General features: G+C 43.1%; 1 protein-coding gene across 1 annotated transcript in view; it reads right to left on the bottom strand.

Moving 5' to 3' along the window:
* IQGAP1 (IQ motif containing GTPase activating protein 1) overlaps positions 1-20703 on the bottom strand; it is a 104587-nt gene that overhangs the window by 55042 nt on the left and 28842 nt on the right. Inside the window, exons 3-5 of the mRNA XM_081114735.1 lie at positions 10718-10874; positions 8844-8921; positions 3142-3218 (exon numbers count right to left, since the gene is read on the bottom strand). Of these exons, the coding sequence (XP_080970861.1) occupies positions 3142-3218; positions 8844-8921; positions 10718-10874 (312 nt within the window). The remainder of the gene's footprint in view (positions 1-3141; positions 3219-8843; positions 8922-10717; positions 10875-20703) is intronic.

Below are 20703 nucleotides of genomic sequence, written 5' to 3'. Positions count from 1 at the left end.
CAGACTTCCTCCCTTTCTCTTCGGACTCCGGCCTCCGTCATTAGAAAGGCACAGTTAACTCTTCATCTCCATTTCGGAGAATCTGAGGACCTGGGAGCCAGGTCACACTGCAGGGACGAGTGGCTAAGAGCTGGCAGAGAGGAATTCGCCAGCTGTGCCTGCCAAGTTCAGGTCCCCTTCGGAGGCACGGCCTTCTCAAGGTTATAGACGGGCAGACCTCACGTAACACGTATTTAATCCGAAGAATGCATCTGGTTTTGACGCAGACTCACACATGTCAAACTCCTACACTATGAAAATTCCCCTAGATATCACCCATTCCTAAACATTTTAAAGAATCCTCATGTTACCATTGTTTGTTCAACATTATGCTGTGTGCCCTGGGGGGGGGGAATGTAAGGCATGACCTCTGTCCCTAAAATGCTAATAATGTAACAGAGAGAAAGATTAAAATTATGGAAGAAATAACATATAACTAAAGACCAAAAAAAACCCCCACAAACTACAGGAGTTTAGACAAAGGCATGAGCTGGAGAAATCATAAAATTTCACAGACAGTGGGAATGGAGCAAAGGCTTGACCGGCTCAGCCAAGACAAACATAAAGTCATCTGATAAAGGGCAAGTACCACTTCCCTTGTACATTTATTTATAGGGCAGAGAGTCTCCCCTTCAGCTGAAGGAGGGGCAGGAAAACTTGCTATAATGTATGATTTGGACATTTTTTTTTTGTTTACCTACTATATACGCGAGGCATCTAAGTGCTGCAGACACAAAGATAAGGAAAGAATTAAAGGAAACAGTTCTTGCCCCCAAGGAGTCCACAAAAAGCAAGTGACATCTAAGAACAAATAACCAGCGTACAATGTAACGAGCACTAGACTTGAAGGAAGGGGTTGCCACAAAGTAATGCTAGAGGAGCACAAAGCAGGGAAGTAGCTAATTCTGCCTGAAAGATAACAAGTTTTTTTAAAAAAATGTATCTGAGGTGTTAGGGGGAGAAGGGCAGTCTGGCAAAGGCACAGCATGGCACTAAGGTAGGAAGACGGGCGCACAGCTGCAGAGGAGGGAATGGCTGCGGGTGAGCCTGGAACGGAGCCATCCAATATTTTATGGAGGGTCTGATATAAGCAGGGCTGTTCTGGAAAGATAGCTCTGGTGGCAGATGGACCAGGAGGAAAGAGCCTACGGAGGGAACCTTCTAGAAAGGAGGTTAATGCCGTGGTCCACAGAAGAGATTCCCTAGTCCTGAGGGATAGTCTTTCTTTTGTGGGTTTCACACTTTTGTGGGTTCTGGTGATAATCAACATCTGGCACATGTTTGATCTCAATGAAGGCAACAGGCTACTTATTATACAATGTCAATATTATACATACATTCATGTAAATATAACTAACATGAAGCACGCATACAGCATGCTACATAAAATGAGCAGCCCGAGCAAAAACTCTCACACGCATGTCCCATTGCCTTCTCCTCTCGTCCCACAGCCATCATGTAAATGGGGAATACTCCGAAATACTATTATAAGCACCTACTCCCACCCATCCTAAACCCGCCTCCATATACATCGTCTCTTCCTTACGATTTGTACTTTGTTGATTCTAAGTCATCTTCCAAATCTATATATATAAAAACTTAATACACAAATTGTCCCCTCGGGAGTTCGACCAGGAGTTCGATCGCTTGCTATGACATGCACTAACCACCAGGAGGCAGCACAGATGAAGGAAAGCCCCGGCCGGCAGCCAGAAGGCCCCCGATCAGCCCTGATCACCAGCCAGGCCCAGGGACCCTACCTATGCATGAATTTCGTGCACTGGGCCTCTAGTTTACTATAAAATGGTGAAAAAATTTTTTTCTTTGTTTCAGTTTCTATTTATTTCTTTGGCATAAAATTTATTTAATGAACAAATGGCTTAGTGAGGACGTAAATAACTAAATAAATTATAAATCAACCATTTGATATTTCCTGGTATTATTTGAAGATGTTGACAAAATTTGATTGTACTACTAAAGAGCATCAAGACATAGTTTATTTTGTAATTCAGCTTATCAGCTTGAAACAAAATGATAAACAATAAAAGTTTCAAATGTATATATTTTTTTTGTAATTTTTAAGAGATTTTAATTAAAAAGGGACTGCATCCTGTGGGAAATGCATAGTTCACAGAAACCCCAGATCAATAATGAAAGATTATACTATGTTTTCACACCAGAATTATCTTCTTTTATGGAAATAAATAATCCTTTCTTCCTGCACCCTAGAAAAACACAGCTGTTTCTCACCATTTTGTTAGAATAATAGTATCCTATTCTACTTAAAAATTCTGAAGCTAATGCACAACCTTTTTCATTACCCCTTTTTCATAGGCAAAAAACTACATAGTCAATTCAGATGTTATTCCTAAACTGCTTTTTAAAATTGAGATATGACTGACATACAACATTATTAGTTTCAGGTATACAACATAATGATTTCATAGATATAATATTGAAATGATAGTCAACATCTGTCACCAAATATAGTTATAAATTTTTTTTCTTGTGATGAGAACTTTTAAGATCTACTTTCTTAGCAACTTTCAAATATACAACATGGTATTATTAACTACTAGAGGCCCAGTGCATGAAATTCATGCACTGGGGGACGGTGGTGGGGGGAGGGTGTCCCTCAGCCTGGCCTGCACCCTCTCACATCCCGATGGCTTAGGCCCACTACCTTGGGCCTAAGCCCTCAGTCAGACATCCTTAGCGCTGCCACGGAGGTGCGAGAGGCTCCCGCCACCGCAGCTGCGCTCAGCAGCTGTGAACCCAGCTTCTGGCTGAGCGGCGCTCCCCCTGTGAGAGCGCACTGACCACCAGGAGGCAGCCCCTGCACTGAGCGTCTGCCCCCTGGTGGTCAGTGTGCATCATACCAATCGGTTGTTCTGCCATTGGGTCAATTTGCTTATTAGCCTTTTATTATATAGGATAGCCACTACAGTGCACATTACATCGGCAGGCCTCAATTATTCTATAACTGGAAGTTTGTACCTTTTGACCACTTTCATTCATTTCACCCATCCCTCAACCCACACCTCTGGCAACCACTGATCTGTCCTCTGTGCACTGCTTATTTTACCAAGAAAATCTGATTACCTGAGTGCATGGATACAATAGATACATCGCGGCATGTTCTTTCGGTCATAGATATCTGTAGTTTCTGGGTAAAAAATCTGAGGAGAAATAAAAGCAGCACAGTAAGTATCCATCATCCACTGGGTTTGTTTTGATCACTCACCAATCATCAATAACACAAATAAAACGTCGGACAGTTAGCATTGTTGGCATTGTTGGCATTCAGCAAATTACTGCATTAGGGTGAAGAGACATTTAACTATAAGTAGTGCAAGGAATAAAATGCTACAATACAGAATGAAAAAACACTATTTGAAAAAACCTTATTTGGTCAACCCACTGAATGTCCCTGGGTATGTGAAAGTGACTTATGCACTACAGACTCAGTCACAGGCAAATCAATCCCAAGTTCTAGTCCAGTTCACAACACTGGCTTTGCTTTGAGACAGCATGGAGGGACCTTAGAGAGTATCACGCTAAGTGAAATAAGTCAGTCAGAGAAAGACAAGTATCACATGATCTCACTCATATGCGGAATCCAATTAACAAAATAAACTGATGGACGGAGTGGATCCAGAGACATGGAAGCATGGAACAGAGTGCAGGTAGGGGAGAGTGGGTGGCTGGGTGGTAATCAACCAAAGACCTTGTGTGCATACATGCATGGCCCATGGCCACAGACAATGGGGAGGTAAGGGCCTGGGGTAGGGGGTGGGGTAGGCTGGAGAGGGCCGATGGGGGGGTAGGGGGGCGGTGGGGGAGAAAGGTGGCATATGTAATACTTCCAACAATAAAGAATTATTTTAAAAAAATAAATAAAACACTGGCTTTAAAGGACTGTAATCTTCCTGGTTACTATCTGCCATGCCTAGACTGCGTAGGAATTCCACAGAACATTTACTAAGTGCTTCCGTCTATGCAAACCACTACATTTAGACACTGAAAAAACTACCAAACATTACACTATATCGTACTGCTAGGGGGAAGTGGGAAGACACTGAGATGAAGGAGCTAGAATAGAGGGTGTACAGTATGGGACTGTGGGTGATGGGTCGTTTTCCTTGGCAGCACTTAGCACAATCAATCCATCAATCGCTTGTGCTATCATCTGCTTGACTCCTCCACCAGCCCATAAGCCACATGAGGGCAGGGACCCGCTCCGGGCTGCTCACTGCTGTATCTTCGATGCCAAGCCCAGCGCCCAAGTTCATGGAAGGAGCTCTTTACTTGACGCATTTGTGAATGAGGTGGGATAGGAACAGAGTAGCTTTAGAGTGTGAATAGCCTTGAAGTTCAAAACCTATTCTCATGGTAATGAGGCACCACACACACGACTCAACCTGTAATTTAGGGGGAGAAGGATTGGAGAAGTGAAAGGCTGAATTATAAGGTGATTAGAAGAATTCTGACAAGGCAGTGGGAGATGCACTATGTATCTATTACAGCACTTAATACATTGTGTTCAATTCTTCGTTTTGTTTTATTGTTGTTGTTTTTAAATATATTTTTGTTGATTTCAGAGAGGAAGGGAGAGAGAGAGAGAAACATCAATGATGAGAGAGAATCATTGATCAGCTGCCTCCTGCATGTTCCCCACCGGGGATGGAGCCCGCAACCCAGGCATATGCCCTTGACCAGAATCGAACCCGGGACCCTCCAGTCTGCAGGCCGATGCTCTATCCACTGAGCCAAATCGGCCAGGGCCAATTCTTTGTTTTGATGCTCATCCCATAATCATCGTGCCTCTCCACTGGAAAGAACTGCCCCCCCCCCCCGCCCCCCCCCACCCCCGAGAAATGGGATGTATCAGAATCATCCTTTTTGATAATTTTTCCAGCTCCACGTGCTCACTTCCCGAGATTGGGATGTCCTCCCCTGAAAGGTGAAAATCCCAGTCGCCGTGGGCCAACCTCCCCGAAAACAGCAGAGAAGACATTTCAGAAACAGGAAAGTAAGGTTGGGTAGGTAGGACGGAATCAGATTGTGAGGCCCTGGAGAGTCAGGCAAGTCTGAACCTGACACGCAGGCCACAGAGAAGTCCTCACTTTGGAGCCAAAGAGTGGAAACAGAGCCTCAGAGCCCCGGGAAGATCTGACTGGAGACAAGACACAGGATGCAGCGAATGGCGGGGAGATGGAAGCTCAGGAGGCCGCTGCCAGGCTGTGTCAGCAGATCAAAGAGGCGCTTCCAGCAAAGGAGGGAGGCTGGGGGAATCACTGCATGTAGGAGGCCAAGGGGATGCCAAGGTTTGGAGCCCGGGTAACTGGGAAAATGATAACAAGGTCCCATTCATTACAGAGGAGGGGATGTCCACGTGCCGGAAAAGGGAGGTTTAGTTTCAGACGTGAGAAATCTTAGGTGCTAGAAAGCTATCCGAGGAGAAATGGCCACTTGAAGATACCGTGTTTATCTTACAGCAAAGAGTCTTCAAAATCACTGAAACCGCCCGGCCGGCGTGGCTCAGTGGCTGAGCGTCGACCTATCAACCAGAAGGTCACGGTTCGATTCCTGGTCAGGACACCTGCCCGGGTTGCGGGCTCGATCCCCAGCGTGGGGCATGCAGGAGGCAGCCTATCAATGATTATCTCTCACCATTGATGTTTCTATCTCCTCTCTCTCCCTCTCCCTTCTTCTCTGAAATCAATAAAAAAAAATTTAACAATAATAGTAAAAATAACTGAAATGAGAATGAGAGAATGTAGCTCAAATAAGGACTGCATCGTAAGGAATGCCCACTAGTAGGGTATGGAAGATAGAATAGTTGAAAAAACAGAAGACTAGTTGGGCAGATTAAAAACAATTAAAAAAAATCAAACTCAAAATAACAAAAGTATTTCATGGAGGAGGTGGCCAATAGTACCAATCATAATAAACAGTCAAGAAGGATAAGAACCAAAAATTTATCACAGTGCGTTTCTATAATTAACCTGTGTGTACCATATAAAGAGATCAGGAAAGACATCCCAATAAATACTGAACATGTACTGTTGATCATATATCATATGTTATACCCCGGCCAACAATACATGTTCAGGCTGAGTGTCTTCTGTCTACATTACTCAGAAGTCTTCCGGACCTAAATCATGAAGGGTGGACATTTCAAAACTGACAGCTCAGAAAGCCCTGCTGTCCTGGAAAGCCTTTGAGTTTCCATGTTTGTTAACTGTGGTCCAGGACAACGCACTATTGTTAGTAAACAAAAAAGGTAATAAAAGCCAGTCATTAAAAAGGCATTTCAGCCCGGCCAGCGTGGCTCAGTGGGTAGAGCATCAGCCTGCTGACTGAAGGGTCCCGGGTTCGATTCCGGTCAAGGGCCCGTACCTAGTTTGCGGGCTCCTCCAGGCCTGGGCCCTGGTCAGGGCTCGTGCAGGAGGCAACCAATCGATGTGTTTCTCTCACATCGGTGTTTCTCTCTGCATTCCCCTCTCTCTTCCACTCTCCCTAAAAATCAATGGAAAAATATCCTCGGGTGAGGATTAACCAAAAAAAAAAATACAACAAAAAAGCATTTTATAGTAAGAATACTACTCCTAGCAACAGCAAATATTAACAAGGCTCTTAGTACCATTCAAAAGAGGTTAAGTCACCTTGCCCAATAGGCACACCACACACAAAACAGGAACAGGAAGTTACAGGTGCACAGAGAGGCCAAGTAGCTGTCAAAATTTGACGTACTGCATTTCCTGACATTGTGGGGCCTAATTCTCAAACACACCAGTGCAAGGAAGACAGCTTCGGCACTCTGCTCTGAAAAAAAGAGGACAAAAACTTGTCTTCGGCGAAGACTCAGCTCTGGATTTAACTCATTCAACAGACAGACATGCAACAGTGAGTTCAGCACTGTGCTACGCATTTACAATCGGCTGTAGGCACTTCCTAACACTCCACATCTCCCTTTCCCCACCCCCTTCACTTTTTGTTGCTGTTTACAAAAATTTAGTCTATGGAACAGTATAAAGAAAAAGAAAAAAAACAGCCCAGCCGGCGTGGCTCAGTGGTTGAGCATCGACCTATGAACCAGGAAATCACGGTTCGGCATATGCCTGGGTTGCGAGCTCCATCCCCAGTAGGGGACATGCAGGAGACATCCAACCAATGATTCTCTATCATCAATAAAAAATATATATATTTTAAAAAAAACAAAAACCAACCCCTAATCCCATCACACAAAAATGAAAACTGTATTTCCTAACAGATTTTTCCCAAGAGCATTCACTTTATTTTTTCACAAAAATAGTGATCTCATCGTAGCCAGAACATAAACTCTTATAACCTTAGCCTATTATGTTATTTTTCCACTTAGCACATCCCAGACAACTTCCTTTGTCAATACAGAGTAACGTCATCCTTTTTTATGGCTGCACTGGTATCTGTCTGCATCACAACTAATTCCCTAGTGAAGGAACATGTGGTTTGCTATCAACTTTTTCTACCATAAGCAAGGCTGAAAAATCCTTACATATACATCTTTTTATGCTTGTCTGATTATGGTGGAGGGATAACTTCCTAGAAGAATTCTTAGGTCAAAGAATTGGGGTGGGGTAGTAGAGAAAGATGCCATGCCTGTAAGAATGATAATACAGCACAGCTTTTACGAGTTCCAGTGGGACCGGGTAGCTAGAGATGGCAATTTCACTAAGAGCAGCACTAAACAGACTCCTGAGCAAAACAGTCAAGGATGGCCCGGCCAGCATGGCTCAGTGGTTGATGAACCAGTGAGTTCCTGGTTCGATTCCGGTCAGGGCTCATGCCAGGGTTTCCCACTCAATCCCCAGTGGGGTTCATGCAGGAGGCAGCCAAACAATGATTCTCTCATCATTGATGTTTCAATCTCTCTCACCAACTTCCTTCTTCTCTGAAATCAATAAAAATATTTTTTTAAAAAAAATGACCCTTCAAACACCCTAAATTTGGTTATTCTGAAGCTGGAAGAAAACATTTCTAAAATATTTCCTAAAGTCAAATTTTATTTATTTATTTATTTATTTATTTTTACTTATTTTTTAAAAAATATATTTGTATTGATTTCAGAGAGGAAGGGAGAGGGAGAGAGAGATAGAAACATCAATGATGAGAGAGAATCATTGATTGGCTGCCCCCTGCACACCCCCTACTGGGGATCGAACCCACAACGCTGGCATGTTCCTTTGACTGGAATCAAACCCGGGACCTTTCAGTCCACAGGCCGACACTCTATCCATTGAGTGAAACTGGTTAGGGCCAATTTGTACATCTTAATCCCTTCACCTTTTACAGCCAGTTCTCCTCCCCCCTCCCCTCTGTCAATCATCAGTCTGTTCTCTGTGTTTATGAGTCTGTTTCTATTTTGTTTGTTGATTTATTTTGTTCTCCTAAAGTCAAATTTTAATGAAACAACATTGTTAATAATAATAATAACCCACTGAATTATATACTTTAAAATTCATGTGGTGTCTGGCAGAATATCATGGTATGTGAATTCTAATGTAAGTCTACAATTTGATGCAGTAAAAGTAAATGATATCACAAGGAATTTCTCTAAGGTGGGGTGAAGCAGGGATAAGGAATATAAAACAAAAAGAACAAAACTATTTTCTAAAGGAAACAGAAGAAAGAGATCTTAAGTACTTTTTTAAAAAATCACCACAGATTCCACTGAAAATAAAGAATACTTTCATAAGTAGAGTGAGAACCCTTATGCCAAGACAGAGCTGAGCCAGAACTATGACTATCACGTGAATTACCTTAGGCAAGCCAATCTCGTCCATGGCATTCAACCACTGAATCACATTATCCGTGTGCCGGAAGTGCAGGCCAGTCGCCTAGAACAAATAAAAAAGACCATTAGGCGGGAGAAAAGGGGGTCTTTATATAAGGTGACAGGAGAAGATCTGACTTTGGGTGGTGGGCACATGATGCACTATTCAGATCTGATAACATAGAAACCCACACTTGAAACCTATATGTTCATGTTGACCAGTGTCACCCCAATCAATTTAATAAATTTTTTTTTTAATTTAAAAAATAGACACGTTGCCAACAGGGACACAATACTAAATAAAAACTCTCTTGCAAGTTTCCTTGACAAATTTTACAAGGTCCCCTTAAATTCAAGGTCTGTCTATAGCATTATGTTCACATTCCAATCGCAACAAGACAGATCCACATCTCTGCTCCTCTCATTTAAAAACTACCCGGAGAGACCCAGCCGGTGTGGCTCAGTGGTTGGGTGTTGACCTATGAACCAGGAGGACACAGTTCGATTTCAGGTCAGGGCACATGCCCAGGTTGCGGGCTCGATCCCCAGTGTGGGGTGTGTAGGAGGCAGCTGATCAATGATTCTCTCTCATCATTGATGTTTCTATCTCTCTCTCTCCCTCTCCCTTCATCTCTGAAATGAATAAAAAATGTATTTTTTTAAAAAGGAAAAGAAAGGTTGCTATCTGAGATCTTAATTTGGCTTTGGCTTAGGGTCTATACCTTCCTTGTTTCCCTTTAAATTTGAACATAAAAATCTCTCTTGATTGCATCTTCATCCTTAGCTCATTATTACAGGCAACTGCTCTTACACTGGCTGTTGGTTTTGCCATCTTTCACTATTTTATATGCATCCTTATTTCAAATAAGAGCTCTCAGGAAGGCTCCCCACAGAAGTTCTTAGACGACTCATTTTGGTCCTTGTCAACTGAACTAAGCAGTCTGCTTTCTCAGGGCCGTGGGCCACAGGAATCAAACCCTTTCACTTATCTCCATTTTCTGAAACTGGATCTCCTTCCCACTTTACCTTGAACTCTAATATCACAGGCTGAGCTTTTTTCCCTAAAGTTGCTAATGCTTTTAATTTGCCAACAAATCTCAGGACTTGGTTAAAGTTAAAGTAGTTCCCCTAGTTACTTCCCGCTACCTTCCAAGAAATAAAAAAATTCATCAAGGCCCTAGCCCAGCTGTGGGCAAACTACGGCCCGCGGGCCGGATCCGGCCCATTTGAAATGAATAAAACTATTGAAAAAAAAAGACCGTACCCTTTTATGTAATGATGTTTACTTTGAATTTATATTAGTTCACAAAACACTCCATCCATGCTTTTGTTCCGGCCCTCCGGTCCAGTTTAAGAACCCATTGTGGCCCTCGAGTCAAAAAGTTTGCCCGCCCCTGCCCTAGCCAGTTTGGCTCAGTGGATAGAGCATCGGCCTATGGGCCAAAGGGTCCCAGGTTCAATTCCGGTCAAGGGCATGTTCCTCGGTTGCAGGCTCCTCCCCCGCCAGGGCCCTGGTCGGGGTGCGTGCAGGAGGCCACCCATCAATGTGTTTCTCTCACATCAATATTTCTCTCTGTCTCTCCCTCTCTCTTCTACTCCCTCTAAAAATCAATGGAAAAATATCCTCAGATGAGGATTAAAAAAAAAATTTCACAAGGATGATACCCACCATCGCAAGAAATGTATCAGAAATACAAACAGCTGAAGTTCTTCTACTACTATACTTGACTTTGCACTATTTTCTCCACTTTTGTTGGAACAAACACCCTTAAACTCATTTCTCAGCAACTCGTACACAGGAGAAAGCATGCTAACCTCTCACGTTCACGGCCGTGTTAGCGCCAGGCCGGGAGGACTCACCTTGTATCTGGTCTGCTCCCGGTCGTAGATCTTCTTCAGGGACACCACTTTGGGAGAGAAGAAGTTCCCGAGTTTGGCGAGGTAGACCCCGTTCCGAAGGCCCTCCTCCAGCTCCGTGGTGGGAGGCAGATCTTCCCCCAGGCATGCTTCCATCCACCTGCACAAAAGGGAGAGAGGACTTGAGACAAGGCAGGGAGGACTGAGCATTCCTCAGACGATCAAGTTTAATTTCCATTCTCCGCGGAGAGGCTTAAGGTGAAATAAGCAACACTCCTTTACGATCCAAGTTCATCGTCAACCAGGAGGTCACGGTTCGATTCCCTGTCAGGGCACATGCCTGGGTTGTGGGCTCGCTCCCCAGTGAAGGGGCCTGCAGGAGGCAGCCGATCCATGATTCTCTCTCATCATTGACGTTTCTCTCTCTCTCTTCCTCTCCCTGACGATCTGAAAATAATAAAAAAATATATTTTTCTTTATAAAAGATCCAATTTCAAACGCCTTGTCCTGACCCAGTCAGATCGGAGGCAGGGAACTTGGAAAACTTCTGGAGCATGAATGCCACCTTCTTCTCTACCCTACTTTCCTCTCTGCCGCCCCAGAGCCAGCTGGCTCCCGGGTCCTGACTGTCCCATGCACCTCGGATCCGTTCCCTCAGTCCTTAGGTTACTCCTTAAGGACTCCTACGGAAAACCATTTGTAACCGAAGCCACCATCTCAACTGTTTCATTGCCGAAGTTCTCTGGGTTTAGCATTCAGAACCCATAGTGAATTTCTGGGTTCAAGGTTTTATGGTTGTTTGGGGATGCCAAAATAGTCAATTATCTTGGCTAAAACACTGAAGGTACCGCTCATGAAATCAATAAAAATGAATTCTTCAGTGCTTTTCAGAGAAGAAGAGGTTGTAAAGACGGAAGGAAAACTGTATTTTGTCCCTCGAACACTTCTCGCAAGATTTCAGGGAAGCCCAAGATACAACAAATCAGAGTTTAATTGCATATGTTTTCTATAAACAGAAAGGTATGTAACTAAAAATCATTTAGAGCAATGATTTTAAACCTTTTTTTTTTGAGTCACAGAAATCTCTGAACATTTAAGAAACACTATATGATCCCAAAAATCAGTAACGCCCTAGACCCGTGGTCGGCAAACTGCGGCTCTTTGGCCCCTTGAGTGTGGCTCTTCCTAAGCCTTAGGAGGACCCTAATTAAGTTAATAACAATGTACCTACCTATATAGTTTAAGTGTTTTTTTAAATATATTTTATTGATTTCTTACAGGGAGGAAGGGAGAGGAACAGAGAGTTAGAAACATCAATCAGCTGCCTCCTTCACACTCCCTACTGGGTATGTGCCTGCAACCAAGGTACATGCCCTTGACTGGAATCGAACCTGGGACCCTTGAGTCCACAGGCCGACGCTCTGTCCATAGAGCCAAACCGGTTAGGACTATATAGTTTAAGTTTAAAAAATTTGGCTCTCAAAAGAAATTTCAATCGTTGTACTGTTGATATTAGGCTCTGTTGACTAATGAGTTTGCCGACCACTGCCCTAGACAGTTTGGCTCAGTGGATAGAGCATTGGCCTGTGGACTGAAGGGTCCCAGGTTCGATTCCAGTCAAGGGCACATGCCCGGGTTGTGGGCTCGATCCCCAGTAGGGGGCATGCAGGAGGCAGCCAGTCAATGATTCTCTCTCTCACTCTCCTTTCCTTTCTGAAATCAATAAAAAATATTTTCTTTTTTAAAAAGAAACACTATAGGTCCCCCCCCTAAAAAATGTGCTTATACTTAAATATATATCTCAGAAATTTCATTTACCTCCAGATTTAAGCCCCTAATTTAAAACTATTCTACTCGAATTTTACAAAGCTGATGCTATCCCTACAATCTTTACCAACCTGGGGGGAAAAACTCCCTACACACTAGATGTTGCCTGATCTGTTTCACTAGTGATAAATCTTAAAAAGCCAATGAAAAAAACCCAAAGGTACAACCGACTAATGTAAGAACTAAATTTACTGCCAAGTAAAATTGAAACATTTATAATGTGCATTGATACACAGAAATTTAGTTATAAGGCAAATAAAATTGTAAGAAACATTTAAACATGCTATATTATATACACACAGACACATAAACCCATGAAAAATTATGATTGGAATGAAAACACTAACATACCAATAGAAAAACAGGCCAAATAATATGTAAATGTATTTATGATCCCACTTATCTATGTTTTTATATAATTCTATTAATAAAAGTTGCTTGAATTATATAATATAGAGCTTATATAATTCTTTTACAAATTGTTATTTTTCTAATTAAGAATAACATTTCTTGTATTAATTTTATCTTTTCAAACTGGGACTACTGCTCAGAATCTTTAAAAAACAACAAGGAGCCCTAGCCAGTTTGGCTCAGTGGATAGCACATCGGCCTGCGGACCAGTCAGGGCACATGCCCAGGTTGCTGGCTCAATCCCCAGTAGGGGGCGTGCAGGAGGCAGCCAATCGATGATTCTCTCTCATCATTGATGTTTCTATCTCTCTCTCTCCCTTCCTTTCTGAAATCAATAAAAATATATTTTAAAAAAATAATAAGGAAAAGCAACAATTTCCCGTTTTTCTCAAGTTCTTTTGAATAGTCACTCAATCTTATTTTCAAATCTGTTATACTTTTAAAGCAGCCAGCATACTGTCTGCCCCATAGTTGACTCTTAAATAAAGAATGCCTGGATATATGAATGGGCGAGAGAATTTTCTGGTCATTCTCTCAATTCAATGATAATAAATAAAATTTCCTCTTCTGACTTTTCTTTCAGGTAGAATTTAAATGTCAGGGATGAGGAGGGGGTGGGGTGGGAGCAGGCCCACCAGGAAACAAATGAGTTTTCCAGAAGAGATGCCAGCACACTAAATTAGATAGCAATTTGTAACAGTTACAAAATCCAAACTCTACTTCAGGAAGAGCCTAAAGACCACAGGAGGATGGGGAAAACGGTGTAGGTTATTGGTACAGAAAACAGGTGTAGTCTCGGGACAAACCTCATACAGCCATCCCTCCAATATTTCACTGCTGAAAGGACACAGCAAATAGCTCCTGGCAACCCAGCCCTCGGGGGCTGTCTACCCTGTGATCTCATTGACAGGGACATGCTAGAGCAGTGGTTCTCAACCTTCTGGCCCTTTAAATACAGTTCCTCATGTAGTGACCCAACCATAAAATTATTTTCGTGGCTACTTCATAACTGTCATGTTGCTACTGTGATGAATCGTCATGTAAATATCTGATATGCAGGATGGTCTTAGGCGACCCCTGGGAAAGGGTTGTTCGACCGCCAAAGGGGCTGCGACCCACAGGTTGAGAACCCCTGTTCTAGAACCGCTCAGTGTGAGCCAGCAGCAGCTCTTTGCCATGTAACAGTATGAAGAAAAAATTACTTTTCTTCTCAAAATAAGGTGAACACACAGGGAAGATGATGAATAAGCAGCACAATATGTGTTTTTGCCTTGAATCAGAGCCAGTTACCAAAGTTGTGTGGGCTTTCCTCTCCTCTGGGATTACTAGATTAATATCAGCCCCAGCCGGTTTGGCTCAGTGGATACAGCGTCGGCCTGCGAACGGAAGGGTTCTGGGTTCGATTCCCATCAAGGGCACATGCCCGGGTTGTGGGCTCGGTCCCCAGTGAGGGTGGGGCAGGAGGCAGCTGATCAAAACTTCTCTTTCATCACTGATGTTTCTCTCTCCCCCCCTCTCCCTTCCTCTCTGAAATCAATAAAAATATATTTTTAAAAAAATATATATCCAAGTAAAAGCAAGGACCATGCAACATCTCCCACAATCCTCTCTGTGCTTCCCTAGTCCGACTGCTGTAAAACCGTCCAGATTAACAGCTACACCAGGAGGTTTCCTGTAGTGACGCAGGACATCACTCAAGGGTCAGGCCAGAGGGAGAGAAGCCAAGTATGATTTGGTGAAAGGGAGAGACAGTCAGAGGGCTAGGAGAGGCAGCCAGGCAGGCTGTCACCAGAAAGACAAGAAGTACCAAGTGGTGGGGAGGATGTGGAGAAAAGAGAACCGCTATGCACTGTTGGTGGGACTATAAATTGGTGCAGCCACTCAGAAGGCAACAGGGAGGGTCTTCAAAAAAAATTAAAAACAGAACTGTCATAGGACCCGGCCATCCCACTTCTGGGTGTACAGTCAAAGGAAGTGAAATGAAACCTGGAGATCAAAGGTAGGTCTGAACTCTCCTCTTCATTGCAGCATTATTCACAATAGCCAAATATGGAAGCAACCTAACTGTCCATCAACATATGAATGGATAAAGGTGTGTGTGTGTGTGTGTGTGCGTGTGTGTGTGTGAAACAAAATATTCAGATATGAAAAAGAAAATCCTGCCATTTGTGACAACATGGATGGAACTTGAGGGCATTATGCTAAGTAAAATAAGCCAAAGACAAATATTGCATGGTATCGCTTCTATGTGCAATCTAAAAAACAACGCAAAAAAGAAAAAATCTTGTAGAAATAATAGAAAAGTGGTTCCAGGAATATGAGAAATAGGGAGAGGTTGGTAGAAGAGTACAAACCTCAAATACATAACACATGGTGAGTACAGCTGAGAACACTGTGCTTTATAAGTGAAATCTGCTAGGAGAGTAGAATATAAATAAATGTCTTTTCTAAAATAAATAAATATGTGAGGTGATGGATATGTTAATTAACTAGATGGTCCTTTCACAATGTGTACGTATAACAAGTCACGAGAATGTACACTTAAAATGTCTTATAATTTTGTATGCTAATTATACCTCAATAAAGCTGAAATAAAAAAAATAAAATCATCACCCTGGCTGGGGTAGCATCATCCTGAACACCAGAAGGTGGTGGGTTTGATTCCTAGTCAGGGCACAAACCCAGGTTAAGGTTTAAATCCCCAGTCAGGGCGCGTGTGGGGGCAACTGCTTGGGGTTTCTCTTTCCATTCCTCTCTCCGGAATCAATTTATTTTTTTATTTAAGTACAAAAAGTAATAATCCATGCACAAAAGAAAAAGCATTGGCCACACAACTTTTTACCAGTTTTCACGTTTAACACTGTCTTCTATTCATAGAATCTCGCGGTTGGGAAGCTCATTAAAGATCTAGTCTACACCAACTCCTCCACTCCCCTCACCTCCCACTCCCTCTCTCTTTAATGGCCCCAATGCTCCCAAACCATCTCAGTCCATTTTGACGCCATTGCTGGGAGGTAAAGTGCAAGGGGAACGCTAGGAGGGGACGATGAAGAAGTCGGCGGGCTGGATGGTGCAAGGCCTGTCTGTCAGGCTATGAAACGTTTCTTTCATCCTAGTCCTGGGGGACACTGCAGGGTTTTTAAAAGGGGGATGACCTGGGCAGGTCTGGGTTTCAGAAAATCACTCTGACCACAATGTGGGAGCTTCACATTTTTCTTCAAGTACAAATGTTTCTACAGGTACAGATGTTCTAACAAATCAGTCACTTATGCCCTAGCCGGTTCTGCTCAAGTGGATAAAGTGTTGACCTATGGACTGAAGGGTCCCAGGTTCAATTCCCGTCAAGGGCACACGCCTGGGTTGCGGGCTCCATCCCCAGTGTGGGCTGTGCGGGAGGCAGCCGATCAATGATTCTTTCTCATCATTGATGTTTCTGTCTCTCTCTCCCTCTCCCTTCCTCTCTGAAATCAATAAAAATATGTAAAATAAATAAGTCACTTACGCCGAAACCGGTTTGGCTTAGTGGATAGAGCGTCGGCCTGCGGACTGAAAGGTCCCAGGTTCGATTCCGGTCAAGGGCATGTACCTGGGTTGCGCGCACATCCCCAGTAGGAGATGTGCAGGAGGCAAATGATCGATGTTTCTCTCTCATCGATATTTCTAACTCTCTATCTCTCTCCCTTTCTCTCTGTAAAAAATCAATAAAATATATATTAAAAAAAAAATAAGTCACTTACAAGCAAAGTTCTGAGAATGTCATACCAAGTAGTGATATGACATCAGCACACCCACCTGTGATCAGGATGCTCAGCCACAGCCCCAGCCACAACAAAACCCTTGTATTTCTCACAGTATTTCTCATAAGAGTTGAAGAAAACGGAGGGAAGAGTTCTTAGTCCTTCCTCTCAAAACAAGGGACAGAAACTTGCAACATTTTATCCTCCTCAATGGCTCATTTTCAATATAAGTAACACTAAAAATATAACCTCTAACCCCACATGGCAGATATGAAGCTAAATGCTTTGCATGAATTATCTCACTTGATACTTGCAAAAAGCCATAAGGGAAGTAGTAATATTGTTCTTATCTTCCCCATATGGAAACCATGCGCTCCTAAAAGTAAAATAATCTCTCCAAAATTACCGAGCTTGTAAGTGGCTAAGCTCACTCTTTTTAAAATATATATATATATATATATATATTTTTTTAATTTATTTCAGAGAGGAAGGGAGAGGGAGAGATAGAAACATCAATGATGAGAATCGCTGATCGGCTGCCTTCTGCACGCCCCGCGCCCCCCCCTCCCGCCCCCCTCTCCCAGGCCTAGGGATCCAGACTGCAACCCAGGAATGTGCCCTGACCAGGAATCGAATCACGACCTCCCAGTTCATAGGTCAACGCTCAACCACTGAGTCAGACTGGACAGGCTAAGCTCACTCTTGAACCAAAGCTGGTGTGATTCTAAAGCCTAAACTCCAGGGCTACAATATATTGCCTCTTTGAAAAATGACAGTTACCACCTACTGAGCACTCACTAACAAATGCTCCAGTTCTGAAACTGGACTTTCTGAAGCGTCCCACACCACAGTCCATGACCTCACTCACCATCCTCCTCTATCAAGCACCAAGAGGCGGGCATGTTAAATGTTAAATGCGGGTGAAGTAGACACAATCAGTGTGAACAATGAGTGCTCATATAAAAGCCTGTCTTTCATATAATTATATAGTAATTCTCATAAATAATTTTTTTATTGATTGATTTGTGAGGAAGAGAGAGAAGAAAGGGGAGGGAGAGAGAAACATCGATTTGTTGTTCCACTTAGTTATGCATTCATTGGCTGATTCTTTTATGGGCCCTGACTGGGAGTAGAACTTGCAACCTTGGCATATCAGGGTGACCCTCTAATCAACTGAGCTACACAGCCAGGGCTCTCATAAAAAATCCTTATATCCCTTTCATATTTAGGCTGCTTTTATAAAGCTGTTATATACATATTTTAAATCAATTTTCCAAAACAAATCTACTCACATCCATTCAGGAAACATTTTTTTTAAATATATTTTTATTGATTTCAGAGATGAAGGGAGAGGGAGAGAGAGACAGCAATATCAATGATGAGAGAGAATCATTGACTGGCTGCCTCCTGCACGCCCCCCTACTGGGGATGGAGCCCACAACCCAGGCATGTGCCCTTGACTGGAACTGAACCCGGGACCCTTCAGTCCCCAGGCTGGTGCTCTAGCCACTGAGCCAAACCAGCAAGGGCAGTTCAGGAAACATTTTTAATGGGCCACTCTGTGCAGCGCCTATAAAATGTGCCGAATACCTGCCCCACCTTTAAAGGATTACCCTCTTGGGACAGAGATGCTTAACCAACTGGCTACCACAGGCGATGAGAGCTTAACTGGCTTTAAGATAGACGGTACTTAGAGGTAAACAATGGGAAAAGGAGATGTTTAAGATAAAGGAAAGGGCATAAGCAAAAGGCCCAAAGGCATGAGCACAAATGGCATATTTAGGGAATGACAAAGCATGCTGCTGGAGGACTCCGTGGGGATGGAGCTGTCTGGAGCCTCGTATCTAATCTGCAGGCAATGGGAGCCATGAAAGTTTTCAAACAGAAGAATGACTTGGCCGTGCCCTGGCCAGATAGCTCAGTTGGTTAGAGTGAGGTCCCCATACTCCAAGGTTGCGGGTTCAATCCCTGAGCAGGGCACATGTAAGAATCAACCAATGAGTACATCAATAGGTGGGACAACAAATCCATGTTTTTCTCTCTCCCTTCCTCCCGCTCTCTAAAATCAGTCAATAGCCCTGGCTGGTTTGGCTCAGTGGATGGAGCATCAGCCTGCGGACTGAAGGGTCCCGGGTTCGATTCCAGTCAAGGGCACATGACCAGGTTGCGGGCTCGATCCCCAATGGGGGGCGTGCAGGAGGCAGCCAATCAATGATTCTCTCTTATCATTAATGTTTCTATTTCTTTCTCCCTCTCCCTTCCTCTCTGAAATCAATAAAAATAAGTTTTTAAAAAGTAAAATAAAGACCTAACTGGTTTGGCTCAGTGGCTAGAGCGTCGGCCTGCGGACTGAAGGGTCCCAGGTTCGATTCCGGTCAAGGGCATGTGCCTTGGTTGCGGGCACATCCCCAGGAGGGGGTGTGCAGGAGGCAGCTGATGGATGTTTCTCTCTCATCGATGTTTCTAACTCTCTATCCCTCCCCCTTCCTCTCTGCAAAAAATCAATAAAAGATACTTTAAAAAAGTAAAATAAAATCAGTCAATAAATAAAAATTAAATTGAAAAAAAAGAATGACTTGGCCAACTATAACTTAAAATTTTTCATTAAATACATTAATACAAAGGAGTGGCTCGGGCAGAACTGAGACTTTAGAACAGTAACTAGGACGAGAACATGGAAGACAAGATTCAAGAGAGAAATATTAGGCAACTATTTCAGGAATCTAGGTGAGAGAGAATGAGGTCTGGAACTGGGGTAATGGTGGAAACAGAAAGAGAAATGGTGACTAATCACAGAGGAGGAGCCTCTTTGCAGATCTTAGATAACTGGGCCTGGGGTGAGAAGGGCATCGGGGAAGATGCAGGCTTTAGTGGCGACCGGAAAAGAACAAAAAAACAAAGTGAGCTCCTGACCTCACATTTCACTACTGACATTAATCACCAAATGGATTAGAAATTTTAAAAATGAAAAAGGAAGGAAAAAAATATAGATGAATGGTTGTACAACCCTGAAATGGGAAAGGCTTTTCCTCACAAAACCATGGAGGCAGAAATCACAAAGGAAAGGGAAACAATTGGCTACACAAAAAGCAGTTACACTTCTATAAAAATCAATTTTAAAAAATCAAATGGAGCCCTAGCCGGTGTGGCTCAGTGGATAGAGCGTTGGCCTGCAGACTGAAGGGTCCCGGGTTTGATTCTGGTCAAGGGCACATGCCCGGGTTGCTGACTCAATCGGGGCGTGCAGGAGGCAGCCAATTGATGATTCTCTCTCATCATTGATGTTTCTAACTCTCCCCTCTCCCTTCCTTTCTGAAATCAATAAAAATATATATATATATTTTTTTTTTTTATTGATTTTTTACAGAGAAGAAGGGAGAGAGATAGAGAGTTAGAAACATCGATGAGAGAGAATCATCGATCAGCTGCCTCCTGCACATCTCCTACTGGGGATATGCCCGCAACTCAGGTACATGCCCTTGACCGGAATCGAGCCTGGGACCCTTCAGTACGCAGGCCAACGCTCTATCCACTGAGCCAAACCGGTTTCGGCAAAATATATATATTTTAAATCAAACAGAGAGATAAACCAGATGATAAATTTGTAACATGTAACAAAGGAATAATAATCTCTTATAATCTTCATATTCTACATAAATGCTTGAAATAAATAAAATAACAAATATTTCCCTAGGAAAAATGGGATAGAAACACAAAAAGGCAGTTCACAAAAGATTATAAAGGGTCAGTGCCCGGGCTGGTGGGCTCAGTGGTTAGAGCATCAGCCTGTGGACCAAAGGGTCTTGGGTTCAATTCCTGGTCAAAGGCATGTACCTGGGTTTGATCCCCAGCCCTGGTGGGGCTGAGTGAGGAGGCAACCAATCTATGTGTCTCTCTCACACCCCTCCCTTCCACTCTCTCTGAATATCAATGGGGAAAAATATCCTCAAGTGAGGATTAACAAAAATACTAGTAAACGGTCAGTAATAACAGGAAATATTTGTAAACTCACTA

Source organism: Myotis nattereri (genome assembly GCF_964212035.1).
Source record: "Myotis nattereri genome assembly, chromosome: 21".
NCBI lineage: Eukaryota > Metazoa > Chordata > Mammalia > Chiroptera > Vespertilionidae > Myotis > Myotis nattereri.
This window is presented reverse-complemented; position numbering and strand designations above follow the sequence as displayed.